Raw genomic sequence first — 22,879 nt, 5'->3', positions numbered from 1 at the left:
TACCTTGGTCGCCCTGCTAATTTCCCGCCATATAGTCTCCCACTACTTTCCCCCCCAGTAGTTCCCCACTTTCGGACGTAGACGTAGACACGGCCCTGACGAAACTCGCGCATGCGTGCGAAAAGCGCCAACAATCCCATCACTGGAGTGGAGTACACGCGAGGGTGAACTCGGGTGAAGGCCCGTCGAAACAATATACCATCACTGACTAGAGTAGGCTGTGGCTGGCTGTGGCATAATATGTCTATAGCACTATAGTATCAGAATTTTTCAGTGATGTTAGTTTTACAGGTTATTGTGTAAGATGTTATAAATTATAAAAGATATATACGGATAACTCCCTAAAAAAAGTATGAGCGATTTGGATATATTTTATGTGTTGCAGAAATGATTTTTGACGCTACCTGTCATTATTGAAAAACTTGTAAGTACACAAGGTGTATTATCTAATTTATTTTAGAAATCCTTAAGTGATTTAATGTTATTTACAACATTAAAAGTAAATAATGCTTTCTTGTTTCACGTATTACTTATCATTTTACTAATTTTTGGTTTTGGAACGAGTCCTGTGTATTTGTAATATATTTTAAAATAATTATATTGTTATATCCAACTATATTTATATACATAATATAATAATTACGTACAGTAATTCTCTTGGAAAATTGTTTTAGGTCATCATGTCGTCACTAAGGTATGCTGTGACTTTTCTTCCGCCAAAAATGCTGGTCCGGTCTAGTCCAGGACATATTAGTACATATATATTCTTCAAGACAGTATGAGACGAAAATCAAGAAAAAAAATGGTGATGTTCGTTTTCGATGGATGAAAATCATCAATTGGATGCTAAAATCTGATTCAAATATTTTAGATAAGTAAATTCTGTTTATAAAAAGTTAGTTCAAAAGTAATGGACACGATACTTTGTGATTTCTTTAATTATATTTTACAGACGATGCAATCTGTGCCAATTACAATTCTCTGATATTGGGGGATACTGGAAAAAATTAAAATTCGGAAAAATGGTGCAAACTTGTTACATAAAGAATTGTAAGGAATCACAAAACCGTGTTGACGATCCTCGTACGTTAAGAAATATGTCGTAAGTACAGGCAAAGTAAACACAATATACCTTCTGTATTATTCAGCTTTAAATCTGCTGCTCCGCACCTATTCAGGCTACATTCAATATTTGCCTATAATATTGTAATAAAGCGTTTATAAATAAACTTCATATATATATATTACATAACATTTTTTTCGTATTTTCACTTGTAGATCATGCTCCTACAATCTTGCCGGAAAAGTAGCCTATATATACAGGGTGTTCGACTACAGGTGGGAGAAAATTTAAGGGGTGGTTCTCGACGATAATATAAGACAAAAATGAAGTATAAAAAAAATGCGGTTTCGGCTTTGTTATTTAGTTATTAACAATTAAAAATCCACGTAACATGCTGCAACGCGACCAACAGAGGTGTACATTGCGAACGTCATAGTCGTCATGTCATAGTATGACAGTCATGTGATAGTTGAAAAAATCAACAAAGTAAAGTTATCTTTTTATGACTAATAACATTATTTCAATAGGTATAGATTTCAATATTTTTTGTCATTAAATTAATAATATGGTCGCTTTTCTTTAATTAAAAATAATAACCGTGAGAAGAGTTTTTCTTGGAATCGTGTGGTCTACCAAATGATACGTGTGAACTTTTTAATATAGTAACTTTACTATACGCTAAAATTAGCTATATTAGCTTGCTTTCGCTAAATCCACATATGAACTGTTTTGGCTAATTTTGTTGCAAACACTTCAAACTTCTATTTGTGCAATCCTATTTTTACGTAACGTGTTCTCAAAAATATACGATGTTTTTTATGTTTTTTGAGAAAGTCAATAATTCAATTCTTTATAACACTAACTAGCATGGTACTTTCACTAAAATATTTTTTTAAAAATTTAGTTGACTTATAAATAATTCTCTACTAATACTAGCATGTGTTTTTTATTCTGCTGAAGTGGCTCCTCAGGTTACTGTATAATCTTCAGCAGTTTTTCCACTCCTTTAAAGCATAATCCATCATGCTCTTATAATAGTGATATCAAATATAGGTCTTAACTATGTTAATCTATAGTAAAATCAGCTCAAATTTGCAGTCATAAGAAACTTTTAACCTATCTATATACTCCATTGTTACTCACCATAAAAACTTAACAAGAGCTTAATCATATAAAGTAGTAAAAAGATTATAGTTATTGACTTAACGTTATGTATCGTATATATCATGTTTAAAGGGGGTGAGTATGGGTAAATTTACTGGGATGGTAGAATCTATCGCCAATCAAATAAAGCCAAAATCAGAACTATATGATATTGAATATGAATCCATTATAGAATATCTATCATCTAAAGAGCATTTATTAAATGAACTGATGAATGATATGTTGTACTCAGGGGATTTACCATTAGTTAGGAATTATAATGAGCTACCATCTTTAATAGATAGTAAAGTTGGAATGAGAGAACAGATTTGTACTTGGTTTGCTTCTGAGTATGATCTTACTCCAAGTCAAAAAAAATTAAATAAAGAGTTACTTAATACCCTAAAATGTTTAACTTCTTACTATAGCTCATTTGATAATACTGAACCTCTTGAAAAGTTTTTACATGACAATAAAAATAATAAAGATTTAAAAGTAATTCTTAATCTCAAAAGAGGAGAATCTGAGTCAACAGTACTACATGCAGTTGCAGGGGGAAAGATTGATGAATACCGCTCCCTAGGAAATCAAGCTATAGATCTACTTTTAGATGCAGGTGCAGATCCTAACATGCAAAATAATAAGGGCAAAACTCCATTATACCTTGCTACTGCCAGGGGTCATTATGATAATGCAAACTCTCTCCTCTTGAAAGGAGCTAACCCTAACATAACAAGTAGAAAGGGCAAAACGCCACAACAAATAGCAACTAATAATAATAGGCCCTGCTATCATATGGAAGAATTATTTCTAACTGATAAACAGAAAAAGTTGACCAAAGAATTGTATGACTTACTTGTGCTCAATTCAGACTGCATTAAAAATTTAAAGGACTTTTTAAGTAAGTATGAAGGAGATTCAGACCTAAAAGTGGTGCTAAATATTTGGCAAGGAATGAAAGTACTTTTACATATTGAAGATCTTTCTTGGGACCCTGAAGATGAAAATTCTGTGAAACAGTTAAAAAAGATGGTTCTAGAAGCAGGAGCATTAGGTTCTAGTATAAATATCAATCGCCCTAAGCAAAAGAAAGGACAAGCCAGTACCTTACTTGTTAAATTAACTTCAAGTCAAAAGGAAAAGTTACGTGAGTTTTCTGATCAGGTATTTCAAGCTAAAAACATGGTTGAGCTTGAAGAGATTGTAAATGATGCTATAAAGTCTGGTATACGTTTAAATCATTCTTCTTCACAAGATTTCTTTTTAGGTAATGAGTACACTTTTACCGATTATGTGATAAAAAAGATCAATGAGTTAGAAAAGAATCCTAAAGTTGCTAGTAGTATAATATGTCAATTAGTATCAAAAGGAGCAGTTTTTGGTAATACAGTTGATGTTAATATGATTAACACGGTGACATCAGAATTTACAGAGCATAGAACTAACATGAAAAAGGCATATGCAGATTATATTAGAAATGCTCACAAGTTTATTGAAGCCGCAAAAAGTGCAACCAGTAGCGAGTTGAAAGATGCAAGAATAGACAACTCCGTTTTTTACTTAGAATATTCTAAAGATAGTAAAATAGACATTACAAAGATAACAGATGGGGCAAGGGGTTTGGGTCTAACCCATGGAGATGTAAAGTGTGGAAGAAATATAGTAAAGATCGGTAATAGTGAAGTAGAAATTAAAACTGAAAATGGCAAAAGGAATTACACAGATCTTACAGAAGGCAGCGATGTAGTATTAACTTTCTATACTAGTTTGGGAGAATTAGAAGTTAGGCTACAATTTGGCTATCTTTCCTATTTCTCAGCAATACCTTTCAATAATTTTGGTGGTTTTCATTTCTCTCCTTTTGTTCTTTTTATAAATGGTGTAATTACGCCTCTAATCCATAAAACTTCTCTAATTGCTCACTCCATAACATTGGTATTTTCCTCAAATCAGCTAACTTCAAACCCCTTGGCTGCCTCCCATTTACTATGTCTTCCTTAATCTTCGGAGCTAAATAATTTAATCTCAAAATTTGCTGTATACGTCTTGTACCTATATTAATTTTGGCACTTAGCTCTCCTACGCTTGCATATTTTCCCTCTTCTAGCTGACGTTTCCATAGGTGGGCTCTTACCACTGCTTTGAGTAACGCATTGTTTGTTTTATCTTCTGGCCCAATCACTGTACATTTGTTTCCTTTCTTCTTCATTATTGGTATAAATGCCACCTTATCCTCTGAACTCACCTCTATTCCATCCTCTCTCACCATTACTGTTCTTATTAACTTTTTCACTACTTCTTTCTGCTTTCCAAAACTCCATTTTTCTTCGGTCTTTTCTTTCCAATTTTCATATAGCTGCTCTGCTTTCTTTATTACTTCTTTTTCTACTTCTCCAGCAACTACTGTTCGATTTACTGATTCACAATTTTTTCCTCTCAAATGATTGTTACATACGTAATATCGATATCTTTTATTCTCCTTTTTTGAGTATTTCAGCGTCATGTTTACTTCACAGCTCTTGCACTTAATTATTCCCTTTAGCAGTGCTTCCTCATATTTTGCTTTTTTATATGGTTGATTCTTTATCAATTCCTGTGCTTTTTGCCATTTTTCTTCTTCTATTATCGCCTCATGCTTTCCCTCATACCGTTTGTCATAATGTCTTATCTTTCCCATATATATTGGATTTGTTATTATTCTCCTCACCGTTGCTTTTTTAAAGATATCAGACCTTGTTGGATATCCTTTTCTGTTTAGCTCCCTTGCCAATTCTGCCATTGACTTCAACTCTATATACCTTTCAAATATGTGCCTTACCACCTTTGCTTCTTTTTCATTTATTATTAATTCTTTATCTTTTACATCATACCCAATCGGTAAAGTTCCACCCATCCATAATTCTTGTTCTTTTGATGTTGCTATTTTATTTTTTACTCTCTCTACTATCATTTCTCTTTCTAGTTGTGCTCCTGATAACACTGTTTGTACTTAATTGTAAAGTAGTTTAGATTAAGACTTGTTAAGACTTTCTATTTAGTAATAGTAATAATTAGGTTGCATGCTATTAAATATGAAAATGTATACTTTCTATGAATTCATATTCATTATTAAATTAAACTTCGACGTCTAATATTTAACAAACATCACAGAGAGATACAGAAATGAATAAAAACCTAAACTCTTACTATATCATGACAATTCATTTCAGGTGTTATAATTTTGATATACTAACGATGAAGTTACTTGAACCAAAATAACATTTGATTCTACTAATTCAAGGTGTATAACTTCCGATACAAATTTATCCATAACTTCTTTTTACATCTACACGCAAAACGATTGAATGAATATAATTAATCAATACGAATTAAGATTTATGTTCTCTTTTCCATTGTTGTAGTTTCATATTATATAGTTTTATAATAATGAAAGATATCGAGATATCATTCTATTCTTTCTTATAATATTTGAAATGGGATTAAACGCAAGTGGCTTAAAATAAGAGTAAGTATATATATATATATAAGTACATGTAGTATAACGCTCCTCGTACAAATGATACAAACAAAAATAAATATAATACTCTGAAAAAATACTAAAAAAGGTACTCGGTGAAAAATAAATATCTCTATCAATTTATAGCTTAAATATACTTTTAATGCGGAGTACGTTTATGTGCAGTAGTTGGCCTAGGAACTCCAGATCGGCCTCTTATTTTTTTCGGTTGCGCGAAAGTATTGTCAATTCCAGTGTTGTAAGAAAGATATATATTCGACATATCTGGTTGTGTTTGCTATAACGAGAAATTCGTATAAATTCTCCTATATTTATTTATCCAGTACGATCAGACATAAAACCTACATCTTTGTTGTTTCCTACGGGTGGAGTTGCTTGTGCTTTGCGCATATTATTACCAGTGTATGCTACACATTTCAATTGCCATTCTCCAATGTCTTCATTCCAATGAACATATCTCTCAATCATTGTCTGTAATTGGAATAAAATTAATAAGTTTCAGATTCAGATAATTTATATATTGTGTGCACTTCAATAAAATAAGAGTTAATTAATTCAAATTCTTACTACTACAGGTCCTATTAATTTCATGCGTTTACATTTATAAAATTAAATATTAAAATATTGATATATTTATATAAAATTTTACGTACTTGATATTGAACAGGAATGTAACTATTTACTATTAATTCTTGAAGCTGTAATTCTCTTCCAATACCTCTGACACCTTCTAAGAGCCCTTCCATCTCCCTTTGGTGTTCTTGCTGTAAATCAGATAATTCTGCTTTTATAGACATTAACATTGTATATACACGGGCCAATTTTTTCGTTTTCCCAGCCGCTTCTTCTTGCAGGGAAGAATATTTCTCTTCTATGTCGATGCGTTCAGCTTCTTTTGCTTCGATAGCTTTTTTCAGTTGTTCTTCTCTGCTTTTACGTTGTTCAAGTTCAATTGCTGCAGCAGCTAATAAGTGTTCTTGCTCCTCAGCTTTTTCCAACAAGTTCTCACCGCCAACTAAAATTTTGTTTTGCAAATTTTGCATTTTCTCTCGCAATGCTTCCTTCTCGTTCCTATAAAAAATTAACATCTCGTATATACCTTGTTATTGAGATTAATGAGTTTAAAAACTTACTGAGTTTTTTTCAATTCCATAACATCTTTGTCGTCTGGACTTTTATCCTCTCGCTCAGCTTTGTCAATTTTTTCAGTGGAGTCTGCATCTCTGTCTTCTAACTCTTCCATTGTTAATATTTGACTTCTTCTACGCCTAGCTTTCTTTTCTAGCTTCGTTTCTCCCATTGCTTCAGAATCTTCGGACTCGTCCTCAGATTCGGAGATCTCTGCACCATTCTCTTCTAATTGTTTGCGCAGTTGTTCAATTTCCACTTGAAATTGACGAAGTAAAGCATCTTTTGGATCTTCATTGATCCTCGCTCTGTTTTTAATATTCTTAGCACGGTTCGCATAACGGAGTGTACTTATGGTTTCGTCGTAATTTATATCTGCTGGACTCACGTTCGCGCACTAGATTTAAGTGATTATTTAAATGGTCAATTACAAGCCAGTACTGAATAAATTATTGGGTATGGGAATATAAGTTTCCAACCCTTTTTGTTGAAAAGAAGCGTATAAACCATTCCCATAGCGTGAAAACGTTTTCTAACAGTAGATCGGTAGACGTTTAATTCAATTGACAGTTCTGCAAGTGTTTGACGTGGATTTCCATCAAGTAATGCTAGGAAATCTGTATTTTCGAATTTTTTGGCACACCATCGCAATCTTTGCCCCTACGTCGATATCTTGTATTTTATGGAGCATCGTCCCCGTAAATATATAATAAATATATATAGTAAATATATATAACACCTTTCTTTAAAACAAAATAATGCAACATGACTTCCCGCAAATGCTGCTTACTCGCAACAAAAGTCGACATTTTTCACGCGAAAAATTGACTGCTGTTCACGCTCGAAACAATTGCCACTAACTGCGTTTTGAAACTTATTCCCATACCTAATACTATTACCATCGGAACATGCAAATATTACCATTAGCGTCTTTGAATTACCACCCAAAGAGTCTTGAAGCAATCGTGTCAATTTCGAATTTCTGTAAGGCACATGAGAACTTTGACCATCGACCAATGCAGATATTACATTACCCAATGTTGAAAGTGACAAATTAATCTTCGTTGCTTCTCTTAAACGAACTCCAGTAGCTTTTGTTTTGCTTTGTCTTTCTGAACCCTGATACGATACAATATAGCAATTTAGCACACGTCTTTTGAAAAATATATGCAAGGGTAATGGTAGAAATTGCGTACAGCTAAATCAACTAAATGTAGTTTGCCCATTTTAACATGCTGTTCACCATCCTCTCCAAGCTGACTAGATTCGACTGTGATTGTAAATATTGCGTGGGATCTAGAACTTGATACATTCATTGCTGTAGCTCCCACAACGCCTACACATTGGAAGAACAAGTAATTACAGTTCATTACAAGTGATAAAATTGTTGATAAAATTATATGATTTTTGTAACTTGATCATTTTTAAAAATATACTTACGATTTTTATTACCAAGTGACATTATTCGATCAAGATCATCTGCATTATTTACGACGTAACCGCTAAGGTCTTTGACGAACACTCCGATATCTGGTCTTTCTTTCACTTCCAGTCTGGTATTTTGATCTTTACCTAATAGATCTCTAACTTCTTCATTGTAAATCTCTAAGTATGTTGCACGCACAAGGAATCTATAATTGAAATTGAAATATAAGTTTTGTTTCAGACACTTTATTACTTATATAGGGAACCTATAGAATCTGTGATCAATTTAATTAACTTACTTCTGATTGTCATGAGCTTTAGCTATATACCCGAAGATATGTGCAAAGCTGTTTGGAATAATACCTCTAAGCTGCGGAGACGTTTTAGCCCCTGACATGGTATAAGTTTTACCAGTGCCAGTCTGCCCATATGCAAATATGGTTCCATTGTATCCTTGTAGAACTTTGTCGACGATAGGTCTTGCTGTTTCATTATAAATATCGACCTGTGACGAATCGGTGTCGAAGACAGCATCAAACGAGAAAACTTTCGGTGGTTCTCCTTGCGCAGCATTGGGATTTTCAACGGTTATTTCACTGTTTATAGTATCTACGTGTACTATATTTTTGCCATGCCCATCCAACTCTTTTCCATTTAGAGGTCGAACACGGACCACAACCCTGACGTTTTCTATTTCCCCTAGTTCCGTCGTGTTGTCCTATATAAATTATATCATTTTAATGTACATAAAAAAATATGTAAACGACAAGATACAACAACAAAGATAAAGATCCGATTCATCAAGTAGATTTCTATCTTCGATTGAGATGCGAAGAATAATATTCACACGGTTTGACAGGTAGAACTGTCAAATGAATACTTAACTATACTTTCTACATTTAAATGCGTATTTATGCAAAGGTTGACGATACTAACTTCAGTTCCTGTCATTGCTGCTCTGTTCCTGTTTAAAGTCACATAAAAACTCAATTCAGAGCATAATATTCGATCTCAAAACACTGGTAGAATTGGGTAGAATACGATGAAGTAGCAGACGACCTCCGTAAACAAATGGATCGATTTACATGGTTGCAAGTACGTGAAGATTGGTGCAAGTCAGCACGTCATCTGCATTTCGAGATACAATCTCGTCGGTGCTGCCAGCCCCTGTGTTATTCCGCGGGACCAGTAAGTGGGCGCGAGTGGGCGCGGGGATAACGTGAAAGTTACAGTGATCTGATATACCACATCGCTAAAAGTTCTAAATAGTGCCAAAATAGTGCCAAAACATCGTCTGAAATATGGCGGAGAATGTAACATTTAATAATAATCGATATGGTTTCGTGATAATTCGCATTCTCACCGATACATCGCGACGAGAATCTCCTCAGTGGTCTTCTTTACCGACAAAATGCTGTCGTTGGCCTTCTGTTTCTCTGGATGGAGCCAGAATATATCCTAGAGGGCGTAAGAAATACCGAAAAATTCGAGTCCCGCCAACTCCCGTAAGGCTGGCAGTCTTTAACAGTATCTCGTCGGTGCTCGCACCGATGCGAGCCGATGACGTCGACGCGAGTAGCTCGCTTCGTGCGAGCACTCGACTCGGCTCGACCAATCGAGTCGAGCTTAGCTCGGCTCGCATTTTGCGAGTACTCGAACAGCCCTAGTAAGAGTGCCCGCCATGTTTGTATGTAATAACGGTCGCACGCCGCTTACCGAGCGGTGCCGCTAGGTGGCACCACAAGCACGGGCATTTCTATCTATCGATTTCCTCTCTGTATCTATCAAACACGCATTTTGAATCACTGACAGCTTAGGATTGTGATGCTTAGGTTTTTGGCATTTTCTCGCCAAAATCTATAGAATAACATAAAAAGAGGCAACAACTTCTGGTTTCCGGAGGTAAAAAAGTTTAACTTTATTTAATTTTCATTGATTTAAGTTTGTTCTCGAACCGTGTTATCTTCTCGCGATAATTTACTCTTGTGTCGTGGCGACCAGTGTCTATCTCTAAATTCGTTTCGTAGTATAGAAGTCAAGTTTATTTAATTTTGATTCTCTATTCAAATTGAATTGTTTATTTATTATTAATTCTGATTTAGTCCCTAACTGTTGGTCGATTGAAATGAATCAATTTGTTCTTTCTGTCACAGATTCCGCGGGAAAAGAATCATTCGTTTGAAAGAGCATCTTGGCAGCGAGATTGATGCTTTCGAGAATCGAATCGTGACGTGCGTCATGGCGGACTTTCTTGAAACAGGAGAGGACGCGAGCGTGAGTAAAATTATATTTACGATTATACCGTTTTATTGAACATCTTTTTTCATAACATCAATGAACAATTAATAAATATTCAATTTTATTGATTTATTTCCTATTAATTCGCGGATTTACTCTTGTATCGCAACGATCAGTTGTATTTAAATTCGTTTATTTCATTTCCGTTAAAATTGAGTTGGATTTTCTATTGAAATTGAATTGTTACATTAATGAATTTGTTGTTTCTGTTACAGAGTGCGAGGGAAAATAATCAATCAGAGACCCAGCGTCGTGTCGTGTCGTGCTTTCTTTAAGCAGAAGAGGACGTGAGCGTGAGTACTAATTATATTTCCAATTACACTGTGTATTGAACATCTCTTTTTAAACCATTAACGAATAATAATCAATAAATATTCAATTTGAATTATTTATGTCCTATTAATTCGGATTTATTCTTCGACGGTCGATCGACTGAGATTAAATAAAGTTGTTCTTTTTTCCCCTAAAGGTACCAACCTGGATGTTTGAGGCTGCCTACCTCGAAGAACAGACACGACATTGATAGCTGAGATAGAGAGCAACGTGTCGTGCTTTCTTCAAGGGGTAGAGAATGTAAGTACCAAGATATCTTCACAATTAATCTTTATTATTGAGCATTTTCTTTCAAAGTATTCATGAAAAATTGTACAGCCTAAGCTTTTTATTTCGAAAATCATTTAAATAGCATTTAAATCGAAATCTTTATACCTGCCAATGGAATTGTCCGAATCGATTTTAATATATTTGGTTTTACTTTTTGATTTCAGGACTCTAATGCAGCTTCTCGTCCTCCCAACAAGCAGTAAGTACATAAGCAGTTTCTCATTGCTCTATTTTTTTGAATAGCCCAGAGGCCAGAGGCTGGCAGTCTTGAAAAGTATCTCGTCGGTGGTATTAATAACCGTATCGTCTAGATGAAACACACACATTGCTTGCTACTACTTTTAGCAACCAATTACACACAACATTAATTAATTACTAGTGCGATGCATTTGATACTGTATTTTAGTTTCCTGACACTATCTAAATTGATTTTGTTAGAACATTAAGATCGCAATGGGTGGAATGAGGTTCCTCCAGTTGAGATGAATGCATAAATCAGTCGAGAATCCAGTTTCTTAACGCGCGATGGTTATTTTGTGGTCTGAGCACCGAGCGAAATATCCGATTGCAATCGCCTCGCGTCTAGTTCGTGCTGTTCAACGGTTTGTCATGGTTCATCGTGTATTTTAAGTCCTGCTTTATCGCTCTGCCTCGTAATTACGGTGCAAGTTTACGAGGGCTGTGAGCCAACCTGAAATCGAGACACGAATTAACGTGAAATGACTGTAGGCCGCACCATTTAACCTTCCTCACTGGAGGCTATTTTTCCTGTATTTTTCAATGAACCAGCGCGTAGACAGTGCATCTCATTGCACACCATTTTTCCGACTTGTTTACGTGATTATCCAATTTATCAGAAATAAATACAGAAATAATGGACTTCTTCGAAACAGTTTCGTCTTTAGTTCTATTAATTTTATCAATTTCAAGACTTCGGTACGCTGAAAATATTTTCGTATCATTTAATCACGTTGGGTTGCATTCGCCTTTCTAAGATTCTAAACAATGGGATTTATGAAATACGATTGCAGATATAGCGATTATAGCAACCGTATACCCCTTTAATCCACCGTGGGACGTTTATAGTCGTCGCAAGCTGTAAATTCGTAGGAACCGGTATTTGTACATCTAATTAGAGAGGGAGTAGGTCCGTAAGACAGTTCTCCGTCGGCTAAGAGGCTTGGAGGAGACTCGAGGAAGGATACGGTCTAGCCCTAATGAATGAGAACTATGTATAGCTCGAGATAAGCACATTGTCGACCGGTTCTCCAAGCAACAAAGTATACGTATACAGCTACCCTGGCACAAATCATAAAGTTAAAAAATTTCGAAATAACCATAATTTTTCAGCACAATCAGTGATCACATTTTATCAATATTCCCAAAATTTTATCCACGAGATTGAGTTACATTTCATGGGCAATACCCGCGTTCTGAAGCTGTGAACGCCCCTTTACCCGATCCGCGAGGGGGCACCGGCAGCCCGGGAATGCTATCTTTATCGAGCGGCCGGTTTCACGGCCATCAGGACAACCCTAAACTCGGAGGATCGCTTTTTCTCCATCGGAATTCACGGTGGCTTGCCTTCCAAGCTCGAATCCATTACACACCAATTGTGTCTGCGGGTTATAGGTTAGTTTGCGGGTCTGAATGACGGAAGGTTCAGCCTAGGGTTAGGTTGAGCCGTTTCTAACGTCACCCTTGCGTCAAAAAAAAGGACACGAGCGTCATCAAGATGCTTGTCCGTTATTGGGGAAGGCTGAATGACAGAGAGAGAGAGAGAGAGAGAGAGAGAGGGGGGGAGAGAAAGAGAGGATCGAGACACGTAATGGAGGTTTATGTAACTCGGGCATTAGTGGCTGTGACGTCATTGAGGCACCGACCAGATACTATTAAAGACTGCCAGCCTTATGGGAGTTCGTGTCACTCGAATATTTCGGTGTTCTCTTACGCCCTCTAAGATATATTCTGACTGGAGTGAGAAACAGAAGGCCATCGACATGATCTCGTCGGTGCAGAAGGCTACTGAGGAGATTCTCGTCGGTGAGAAGGCAAATCGTCACGGAACCATATTGATCATCATGAATTGTTACACTCTGTACCGAGCAGATATTTCAGACGATGTTGGTTTCAATATTAAAAGCAAAACTCAAGGACAAAGAATTCCTAGAAATATATTATTGAAGCATAATTTTTTAGGAAAATCAACAATTCCTATTTCAAATTGTATACGAGACACCTCAGTTTGTAATTTCAAAACATTTCATAAACGAGAATTATTACCTTTCACTTTTTTATACACAAATGTTCCAAGAATCGAACTGGACAGAAATATTTTGAAAAGACTTTACTTTTTTGAATAAATTAATGCGTGCGAATGTTCATGGTTTAAAAGTTATTCTATATTACGAGTTTTATTGTCTATTTTTACGAAAAAAAAAGATGACAAGGTGGTCAAGGGAGTGCTCGTTAACATCATTAGAAAAAGGAATTGTTATAAACATTAAACAACCAGATATAATAAATGTATCTGTGAATTGTATCGAATAAATTAATACGTGCGAATGTTATGGTTTAAAAGTTATTACGTATCACGAAAACTATTAGCCACTTTGACTAAAAAATTAGGTGGTCAGATAGCCAAGAGATTGCTTGTGGACATCGCTGTCAAATAGAATTGCTATAAACATTAACCAGCTGGAAATAATAAATTTTTCAATAATTGTCACGGCGATCGACATCGATCGATATTCGGCGGAGTGGGGGGCGCCGCTCGAGCTCGGCAGATCGGCGAGAGCTCACCGGCGGTCAGTCAGTGGGGGCGTGGGAAGCGGGGTGAGCGGACGTGCTGCGGGACCAGGAGCGCCAGGAGAACCGGTGGGACCAGAGGTGGACCAGAGGTGGACTAGAGGTCATCTACAGTTACCCTGGCCTACCTTCAACTGTCAATTCAAGGAACAACGGTAAGTTTGATTACTAATAGTTTTCAAAACTTCTTTTGTCTTTTTAAACTCGTCCTTCATACTTTTGAAATTTTTATCGAGACTTTCAATGAAGACTATTGAGTCTTCTTCAAAATTATCAATTTTATTCTTTATAAAAATTACATTTTGAGCGTCCCACTCGTATGCAGGATTATAATTGCTCTTGTGAGCTGCTTCGTTGGTTGTTTTCGCAATCGTGTGCGGGGTTATAGTTATTCTCTTAAGATAAGAGTACTTGTCCACGTCGTTGGCAAAAGGAATTATTATAAACATTAATTATGTAGCTAGTATTAATAAATGTCTCATGGCATTATCTTCTATATAATAAAAATCAATTTTGAATAAATTAATGCGTGCGAATGTTCATGGTTTAAAAGTTATTCTATATTTCGAGTTTTATTGTCTATTTTTACGAAAAATTTAGAAGGCAAGGTGGTCAAGGGAGTGCTCGTTAACATCGTTAGAAAAAGGAATTGTTATAAACATTAAACAGCCAGATATAATAAATTTATCTGTGAATTGTATCGAATAAATTAATGCGTGCGAATGTTATGGTTTAAAAGTTATTACGTATCACGAAAACTATTAGCCACTTTGACTAAAAAATTAGGTGGTCAGATAGGCAAGGGATTGCTTGTGGACATCGCTGTCAAATAGAATTGTTATAAACATTAACCAGCTGGAAATAATAAATTTTTCAATAATTGTCACGGCGATCGACATCGATCGATATTCGGCGGAGTGGGGGGCGCCGCTCGAGCTCGGCAGATCGGCGAGAGCTCACCGGCGGTCAGTCAGTGGGGGCGTGGGAAGCGGGGTGAGCGGACGTGCTGCGGGACCAGGAGCGCCAGGAGAACCGGTGGGACCAGAGGTGGACCAGAGGTGGACTAGAGGTCATCGACAGTTACCCTGGCCTACCTTCAACTGTCAATTCAAGGAACAACGGTAAGTTTGATTACTAATAGTTTTCAAAACTTCTTTTGTCTTTTTAAACTCGTCCTTCATACTTTTGAAATTTTTATCGAGACTTTCAATGAAGACTATTGAGTCTTCTTCAAAATTATCAATTTTATTCTTTATAAAAATTACATTTTGAGCGTCCCACTCGTATGCAGGATTATAATTGCTCTTGTGAGCTGCTTCGTTGGTTGTTTTCGCAATCGTGTGCGGGGTTATAGTAATTCTCTTAAGATAAGAGTACTTGTCCACGTCGTTGGCAGAAGGAATTATTATAAACATTAATTATGTAGCTAGAATTAATAAATGTCTCATGGCATTATCTTCTATATAATAAAAATCAATTTTGAATAAATTAATGCGTGCGAATGTTCATGGTTTAAAAGTTATTCTATATTTCGAGTTTTATTGTCTATTTTTACGAAAAATTTAGAAGGCAAGGTGGTCAAGGGAGTGCTCGTTAACATCGTTAGAAAAAGGAATTGTTATAAACATTAAACAGCCAGATATAATAAATTTATTTGTGAATTGTATCGAATAAATTAATGCGTGCGAATGTTATGGTTTAAAAGTTATTACGTATCACGAAAACTATTAGCCACTTTGACTAAAAAATTAGGTGGTCAGATAGGCAAGGGATTGCTTGTGGACATCGCTGTCAAATAGAATTGTTATAAACATTCATCAGCTGGAAATAATAAATTTTTCAATAATTGTCACGGCGATCGACATCGGTCGATATTCGGCGGAGTGGGGGGTGCCGCTCGAGCTCGGCAGATCGGCGAGAGCTCACCGGCGGTCAGTTAGTGGGGGCGTGGGAAGCGGGGTGAGCGGACGTGCTGCGGGACCAGGAGCGCCAGGAGAACCGGTGGGACCAGAGGTGGACCAGAGGTGGACTAGAGGTCATCTACAGTTACCCTGGCCTACCTTCAACTGTCAATTCAAGGAACAACGGTAAGTTTGATTACTAATAGTTTTCAAAACTTCTTTTGTCTTTTTAAACTCGTCCTTCATACTTTTGAAATTTTTATCGAGACTTTCAATGAAGACTATTGAGTCTTCTTCAAAATTATCAATTTTATTCTTTATAAAAATTACATTTTGAGCGTCCCACTCGTATGCAGGATTATAATTGCTCTTGTGAGCTGCTTCGTTGGTTGTTTTCGCAATCGTGTGCGGGGTTATAGTTATTCTCTTAAGATAAGAGTACTTGTCCACGTCGTTGGCAAAAGGAATTATTATAAACATTAATTATGTAGCTAGAATTAATAAATGCTCATGGCATTATCTTCTATATAATAAAAATCAATTTTGAATAAATTAATGCGTGCGAATGTTCATGGTTTAAAAGTTATTCTATATTTCGAGTTTTATTGTCTATTTTTACGAAAAATTTAGAGGGCAAGGTGGTCAAGGGAGTGCTCGTTAACATCGTTAGAAAAAGGAATTGTTATAAACATTAAACAGCCAGATATAATAAATTTATCTGTGAATTGTATCGAATAAATTAATGCGTGCGAATGTTATGGTTTAAAAGTTATTACGTATCACGAAAACTATTAGCCACTTTGACTAAAAAATTAGGTGGTCAGATAGGCAAGGGATTGCTTGTGGACATCGCTGTCAAATAGAATTGTTATAAACATTAACCAGCTGGAAATAATAAATTTTTCAATAATTGTCACGGCGATCGACATCGATCGATATTCGGCGGAGTGGGGGGCGCCGCTCGAGCTCGGCAGATCGGCGAGAGCTCACCGGCGGTCAGTCAGTGGGGGCGTGGGAAACGGGGTGAGCGGACGTGCTGCGGGACCAGGAGCGCCAGGAGAACCGGTGGGACCAGAGGTGGACCAGAGGTGGACTAGAGGTCATCTACAGTTACCCTGGCCTACCTTCAACTGTCAATTCAAGGAACAACGGTAAGTTTGATTACTAATAGTTTTCAAAACTTCTTTTGTCTTTTTAAACTCGTCCTTCATACTTTTGAAATTTTTATCGAGACTTTCAATGAAGACTATTGAGTCTTCTTCAAAATTATCAATTTTATTCTTTATAAAAATTACATTTTGAGCGTCCCACTCGTATGCAGGATTATAATTGCTCTTGTGAGCTGCTTCGTTGGTTGTTTTCGCAATCGTGTGCGGGGTTATAGTTATTCTCTTAAGATAAGAGTACTTGTCCACGTCGTTGGCAAAAGGAATTATTATAAACATTAATTATGTAGCTAGAATTAATAAATGTCTCATGGCATTATCTTTTATATAATAAAAATCAATTTTGAATAAATTAATGCGTGCGAATGTTCATGGTTTAAAAGTTATTCTATATTTCGAGTTTTATTGTCTATTTTTACGAAAAATTTAGAAGGCAAGGTGGTCAAGGGAGTGCTCGTTAACGTCGTTAGAAAAAGGAATTGTTATAAACATTAAACAGCCAGATATAATAAATGTATCTGTGAATTGTTTCGAATAAATTAATGCGTGCGAATGTTCATGGTTTAAAAGTTATTCTATATTTCGAGTTTTATTGTCTATTTTTACGAAAAATTTGGATGGCAAGGTGGTCAAGGGAGTGCTCGTTAACATCGTTAGAAAAAGGAATTGTTATAAACATTAAACAGCCAGATATAATAAATTTATCTGTGAATTGTTTCGAATAAATTAATGCGTGCGAATGTTCATGGTTTAAAAGTTATTCTATATTTCGAGTTTTATTGTCTATTTTTACGAAAAATTTGGATGGCAAGGTGGTCAAGGGAGTGCTCGTTAACATCGTTAGAAAAAGGAATTGTTATAAACATTAAACAGCCAGATATAATAAATTTATCTGTGAATTGTATCGAATAAATTAATGCGTGCGAATGTTCATGGTTTAAAAGTTATTCTATATTTCGAGTTTTATTGTCGATTTTTACGAAAAATTTAGAAGGCAAGGTGGTCAAGGGAGTGCTCGTTAACGTCGTTAGAAAAAGGAATGGTTATAAACATTAAACAGCCAGATATAATAAATGTATCTGTGAATTGTATCGAATAAATTAATGCGTGCGAATGTTCATGGTTTAAAAGTTATTCTATATTTCGAGTTTTATTGTCTATTTTTACGAAAAATTTAGAAGGCAAGGTGGTCAAGGGAGTGCTCGTTAACATCGTTAGAAAAAGGAATTGTTATAAACATTAAACAGCCAGATATAATAAATTTATTTGTGAATTGTATCGAATAAATTAATGCGTGCGAATGTTATGGTTTAAAAGTTATTACGTATCACGAAAACTATTAGCCACTTTGACTAAAAAATTAGGTGGTCAGATAGGCAAGGGATTGCTTGTGGACATCGCTGTCAAATAGAATTGTTATAAACATTAACCAGCTGGAAATAATAAATTTTTCAATAATTGTCACGGCGATCGACATCGATCGATATTCGGCGGAGTGGGGGGCGCCGCTCGAGCTCGGCAGATCGGCGAGAGCTCACCGGCGGTCAGTCAGTGGGGGCGTGGGAAGCGGGGTGAGCGGACGTGCTGCGGGACCAGGAGCGCCAGGAGAACCGGAGGGACCAGAGGTGGACCAGAGGTGGACCAGAGGTGGACCAGAGGTGGACTAGAGGTCATCTACAGTTACCCTGGCCTACCTTCAACTGTCAATTCAAGGAACAACGGTAAGTTTGATTACTAATATTTTTCAAAACTTCTTTTGTCTTTTTAAACTGTCCTTCATACTTTTGAAATTTTTATCGAGACTTTCAATGATGACTATTGAGTCTTCTTCAAATTTATCAATTATATTCTTTATAAAAATTACATTTTGAGCGTCCCACTCGTATGCAGGATTACAATTGCTCTTGTGAGCTGCTTCGTTGGTTGTTTTCGCACTCGTGTGCGGGGTTATAGTTATTCTCACGAGCTGTTCCGCTGGTTGTATTCGCACTTCTGTGCGGGGTTACAATTGCTCTCATGAGCTGGTTCTTTGGTTGTATTCGCACTCATGTGCAGAATTATGATTGGTCTTCTGACCGTTGAATTGAATTTCCAATTGTTTGCATCGGAACTTTCACAAGTCCCGCTTCGAAACATTTTCATATCTTGTCTGAAATTGGTATTCCTCCGATCGGAGGTCCCCCAGGGGCTCACTCACGGATGGTGCCGTGAGTGAGCACGGGGTGTCGCGTCCCCGGGGTACCCGAATCGCCTATAGGCCGCACCCGTGTGCGGGGTTAGTTTGGCTCTCGTGAGCTGGTATTAGGTTGGCTCTCATGAGCTGGTTAGATTCGCACTCGTGTGCGGGGTTTGTTTGGCTCTCGTGAGCTGGTGTTAGGTTGGCTCTCGTGAGTTGGTATTAGGTTGGCTCTCATGAGCTGGGTAGATTCGCACTCGTGTGCGGGGTTTGTTTGGCTCTCGTGAGCTGGTATTAGTTTGGCTCTCGTGAGCTGGTTAGATTCGCACTCGTGAGCTGGTTAGATTCGCACTCGTGTGCGGGGTTTGTTTGGCTCTCGTGAGCTGGTGTTAGGTTGGCTCTCGTGAGCTGGTATCAGGTTGGCTCTCATGAGCTGGTTAGATTCGCACTCGTGTGCGGGGTTTGTTTGGCTCTCGTGAGCTGGTATTAGTTTGGCTCTCGTGAGCTGGTGTTAGGTTGGCTCTTGTGAGCGGGTATTAGGTTTGCACTCGTGTGCAGGGTTATGTATTGTTATGTCTAACTATATTATTAGTCTGTTTCAGCTAGAATACACCAAGAAGAAGTCATACCAAGAAGAAGACATACCAAGAAGAGGACACACCAAGAAGAGGACGTACCACGAAGTTGTAGTTTTATTCGCCGAGGGAGGTCCCCCAGGGGCTCACTCACGGCCGCATCCGTGAGTGAGTACGGGGAGTCGCGTCCCCGGGGTACCCGAATCGCCGATAGGCCGCACCCGAGTAAGTCGAGTAATTATTGTCTTAAATTCACGTTACTCGTTTTCTTGATTCCGACACAGCCTTCTGCTGTGTCGGACCTTGCTTGTATGTACCAGACCGATTGGAGCCGGTATTCGGCGTCGATACATTGAGAGGGGTGGTTCATTGAGACCTGTTCACTCGTATTGCCATTCTCTCTGTTCGTAATCCTACCCACGTTACCTCAATGCTTTGCGTTGCCTGGTGGCAGGTAGTTGGCAGAGAAATTCTCTGTTCGTCATCCTACCCACGTCATCTCAATGCATTGCGTTGCCTGGTGGCAGGTAGTTGGCAGAGAGATGGTGTTACGTTTGAACACTTCTCACTGTCCATTCCTCTTGGTGAGGACACGTCGGGTATCGGCTCTGACCGGAGCTGCACTGCAAGCATTGTACGCGCCGCGTCACCTTCGAACCAGAGCCTTCTGCTCTGGTTCGCTCTTATTTTTTACTTTGAAAGAATCAGAGCCTTCTGCCTGATTCGCCTTCGATCCCCCCCTGGATCGGAGACTTCTTCTCCGATTCACACCTTTTGCTCCGCGATAATTGCTCGACTTGCGTGCGTAATTTAGTATAATTCCATCGATTTGCGTGCGTAATTTAGTATAATTCCATCGACTTGCGTGCGTAATTTAGAATAATTCCATCGACTTGCGTGCGTTAGTTATTAAGATTGTATATCGTCGTTTTAAATATGTCGAGTAATTATTGCCTTAAATTCACTTTGCTCGTTTGCTTGATTCCGACACAGCCTTCTGCTGTGTCGGACCTTGCTTGTATGTACCAGACCGATTGGAGCTGGTATTCGGCGTCGATACATTGAGAGGGGTGGTTCATTGAGACCTGTTCACTCGTATTGCCATTCTCTCTGTTCGTAATCCTACCCACGTTACCTCAATGCTTTGCGTTGCCTGGTGGCAGGTAGTTGGCAGAGAAATTCTCTGTTCGTCATCCTACCCACGTCATCTCAATGCATTGCGTTGTCTGGTGGCAGGTAGTTGGCAGAGAGATGGTGTTACGTTTGAACACTTCTCACTGTCCATTCCTCTTGGTGAGGACACGTCAGGTATCGGCTCTAACCGGAGCTGCACTGCAAGCATTGTACGCGCCGCGTCACCTTCGAACCAGAGCCTTCTGCTCTGGTTCGCTCTTATTTTTTACTTTGAAAGAATCAGAGCCTTCTGCCTGATTCGCCTTTGAACCCCCGTGGATCGGAGACTTCTTCTCCGATTCACACCTTTTGCTCCGCGATAATTGCTCGACTTGCGTGCGTAATTTAGTATAAGTGCGTCGCTGTAAGAAAGGGAGCCAGAAGGAATATTGCATTCGTTCTGACTCCCTTTCGGGTCTCTCGTGCAGCAACCTCCTCGTGGTGAGACCTGGGCAATCGGTATTATCCTTTATTTGTAAGAACTTTTAGTGTCTTATGAATAAAGGATAATACCGAGCTAATAGCTGCACATTGCACATGTACAATTTTCGATAAGATTGTGTACCAGAATTTAAGACTTGCGAGATTTAGAAACATATGTATTTCATTAAATTGTATGTGAATTTACTTTGAGGTAGCTTGCTGTCGGCCGAGGGTACATCAATGCTTTCTGCGTTTACCCTTGGCCCGCCTTGAGTTCGTTATTTCAATCAGTGATCTCGACAATTTGTATTTCTGTATTTCCAATTGTATGCATCGGGACTTTCACAAGTCCCGCTTCGAAACATTTTCATATCTTGTCTGAAATTGGTATTTCTCCGATCGGAGGTCCCCCAGGGGCTCACTCACGGCCGCATCCGTGAGTGAGTACGGGGAGTCGCGTCCCCGGGGTACCCGAATCGCCGATAGGCCGCACCCGAGTAAGTCGAGTAATTATTGTCTTAAATTCACGTTACTCGTTTTCTTGATTCCGACACAGCCTTCTGCTGTGTCGGACCTTGCTTGTATGTACCAGACCGATTGGAGCCGGTATTCGGCGTCGATACATTGAGAGGGTTGGTTCATTGAGACTTGTTCACTCGTATTGCCATTCTCTCTGTTCGTAATCCTACCCACGTTACCTCAATGCTTTGCGTTGCCTGGTGGCAGGTAGTTGGCAGAGAAATTCTCTGTTCGTCATCCTACCCACGTCATCTCAATGCATTGCGTTGCCTGGTGGCAGGTAGTTGGCAGAGAGATGGTGTTACGTTTGAACACTTCTCACTGTCCATTCCTCTTGGTGAGGACACGTCGGGTATCGGCTCTGACCGGAGCTGCACTGCAAGCATTGTACGCGCCGCGTCACCTTCGAACCAGAGCCTTCTGCTCTGGTTCGCTCTTATTTTTTACTTTGAAAGAATCAGAGCCTTCTGCCTGATTCGCCTTCGATCCCCCCCTGGATCGGAGACTTCTTCTCCGATTCACACCTTTTGCTCCGCGATAATTGCTCGACTTGCGTGCGTAATTTAGTATAATTCCATCGACTTGCGTGCGTAATTTAGTATAATTCCATCGACTTGCGTGCGTAATTTAGTATAATTCCATCGACTTGCGTGCGTAATTTAGTATAATTCCATCGACTTGCGTGCGTTAGTTATTAAGATTGTATATCGTCGTTTTAAATATGTCGAGTAATTATTGCCTTAAATTCACGTTACTCGTTTTCTTGATTCCGACACAGCCTTCTGCTGTGTCGGACCTTGCTTGTATGTACCAGACCGATTGGAGCCGGTATTCGGCGTCGATACATTGAGAGGGTTGGTTCATTGAGACTTGTTCACTCGTATTGCCATTCTCTCTGTTCGTAATCCTACCCACGTTACCTCAATGCTTTGCGTTGCCTGGTGGCAGGTAGTTGGCAGAG

The 22,879-nt window shown here is 38.1% G+C and overlaps 2 protein-coding genes and 1 long non-coding RNA gene across 8 annotated transcripts; 2 read left to right on the top strand and 1 right to left on the bottom strand.

Annotated features, from left to right (window-relative positions):
* The first annotated feature begins 155 nt into the window (after positions 1–155).
* LOC143207483 (uncharacterized) lies at positions 156–6,396 on the top strand. 4 transcript variants are annotated; one of them, XM_076421033.1, is made up of 3 exons: positions 156–424; positions 675–875; positions 953–6,396. In XM_076421033.1, the coding sequence occupies exon 3, from the start codon at positions 2,309–2,311 to the stop codon at positions 4,205–4,207; it is 1,899 nt and encodes a 632-aa protein (XP_076277148.1). In that variant the 5' UTR covers positions 156–424; positions 675–875; positions 953–2,308; the 3' UTR covers positions 4,208–6,396. The 4 variants fall into 4 exon arrangements, with proteins under 4 accessions (XP_076277148.1, XP_076277138.1, XP_076277166.1 ...); XM_076421023.1 differs by having other exon boundaries at positions 675–1,102; positions 1,279–6,396; XM_076421051.1 differs by having other exon boundaries at positions 160–299; positions 386–424; positions 675–6,396.
* Klp64d (kinesin-like protein 64D) lies at positions 5,707–9,383 on the bottom strand. The gene is made up of 9 exons (XM_076421009.1): positions 9,213–9,383; positions 8,576–8,994; positions 8,292–8,482; positions 8,048–8,187; positions 7,773–7,970; positions 6,857–7,248; positions 6,377–6,794; positions 6,069–6,194; positions 5,707–6,000 (listed from the first exon to the last, which is right to left on the bottom strand). Exons 1-9 carry the CDS (start codon positions 9,225–9,227, stop codon positions 5,863–5,865), a joined length of 2,037 nt encoding a protein of 678 aa, XP_076277124.1. The 5' UTR covers positions 9,228–9,383; the 3' UTR covers positions 5,707–5,862.
* A 62-nt stretch (positions 9,384–9,445) lies between these two features.
* Positions 9,446–20,862, top strand: LOC143207502 (uncharacterized). Of its 3 annotated transcripts, none has more exons than XR_013008678.1 (6): positions 9,446–10,178; positions 10,430–10,550; positions 10,790–10,867; positions 11,044–11,147; positions 11,342–19,357; positions 19,744–20,862. It is a non-coding gene; the product is annotated as an uncharacterized LOC143207502 (long non-coding RNA). The 3 variants fall into 3 exon arrangements; XR_013008679.1 differs by having other exon boundaries at positions 9,453–10,178; positions 11,342–11,376; positions 13,139–20,862; XR_013008677.1 differs by having other exon boundaries at positions 9,454–10,178; positions 11,342–20,862.
* The last annotated feature ends 2,017 nt before the right edge of the window (positions 20,863–22,879 follow it).

This window comes from Lasioglossum baleicum, chromosome 1 (genome assembly GCF_051020765.1).
Source record: "Lasioglossum baleicum chromosome 1, iyLasBale1, whole genome shotgun sequence".
In the NCBI taxonomy this organism is placed as follows: domain Eukaryota; kingdom Metazoa; phylum Arthropoda; class Insecta; order Hymenoptera; family Halictidae; genus Lasioglossum; species Lasioglossum baleicum.
The sequence above is the reverse complement of the archived record's forward strand: the minus strand, read 5'-3'. Positions and strand labels throughout refer to the sequence as shown.

Bases quoted from the DNA above. Each gene is read 5' to 3' on its own strand.
- Klp64d (XM_076421009.1), bottom strand. The intron at 8,483-8,575 runs GTAAGTTAATTA...TTTCAATTATAG, and splicing joins AAAGCTCATGACAATCAGAA to ATTCCTTGTGCGTGCAACAT. The intron at 6,001-6,068 runs GTAGGTTTTATG...TTCTCGTTATAG, and splicing joins CCGTAGGAAACAACAAAGAT to CAAACACAACCAGATATGTC.
- LOC143207483 (XM_076421033.1), top strand. From the start codon at position 2,309: ATGGGTAAATTTACTGGGATGGTAGAATCTATCGCCAATCAAATAAAG.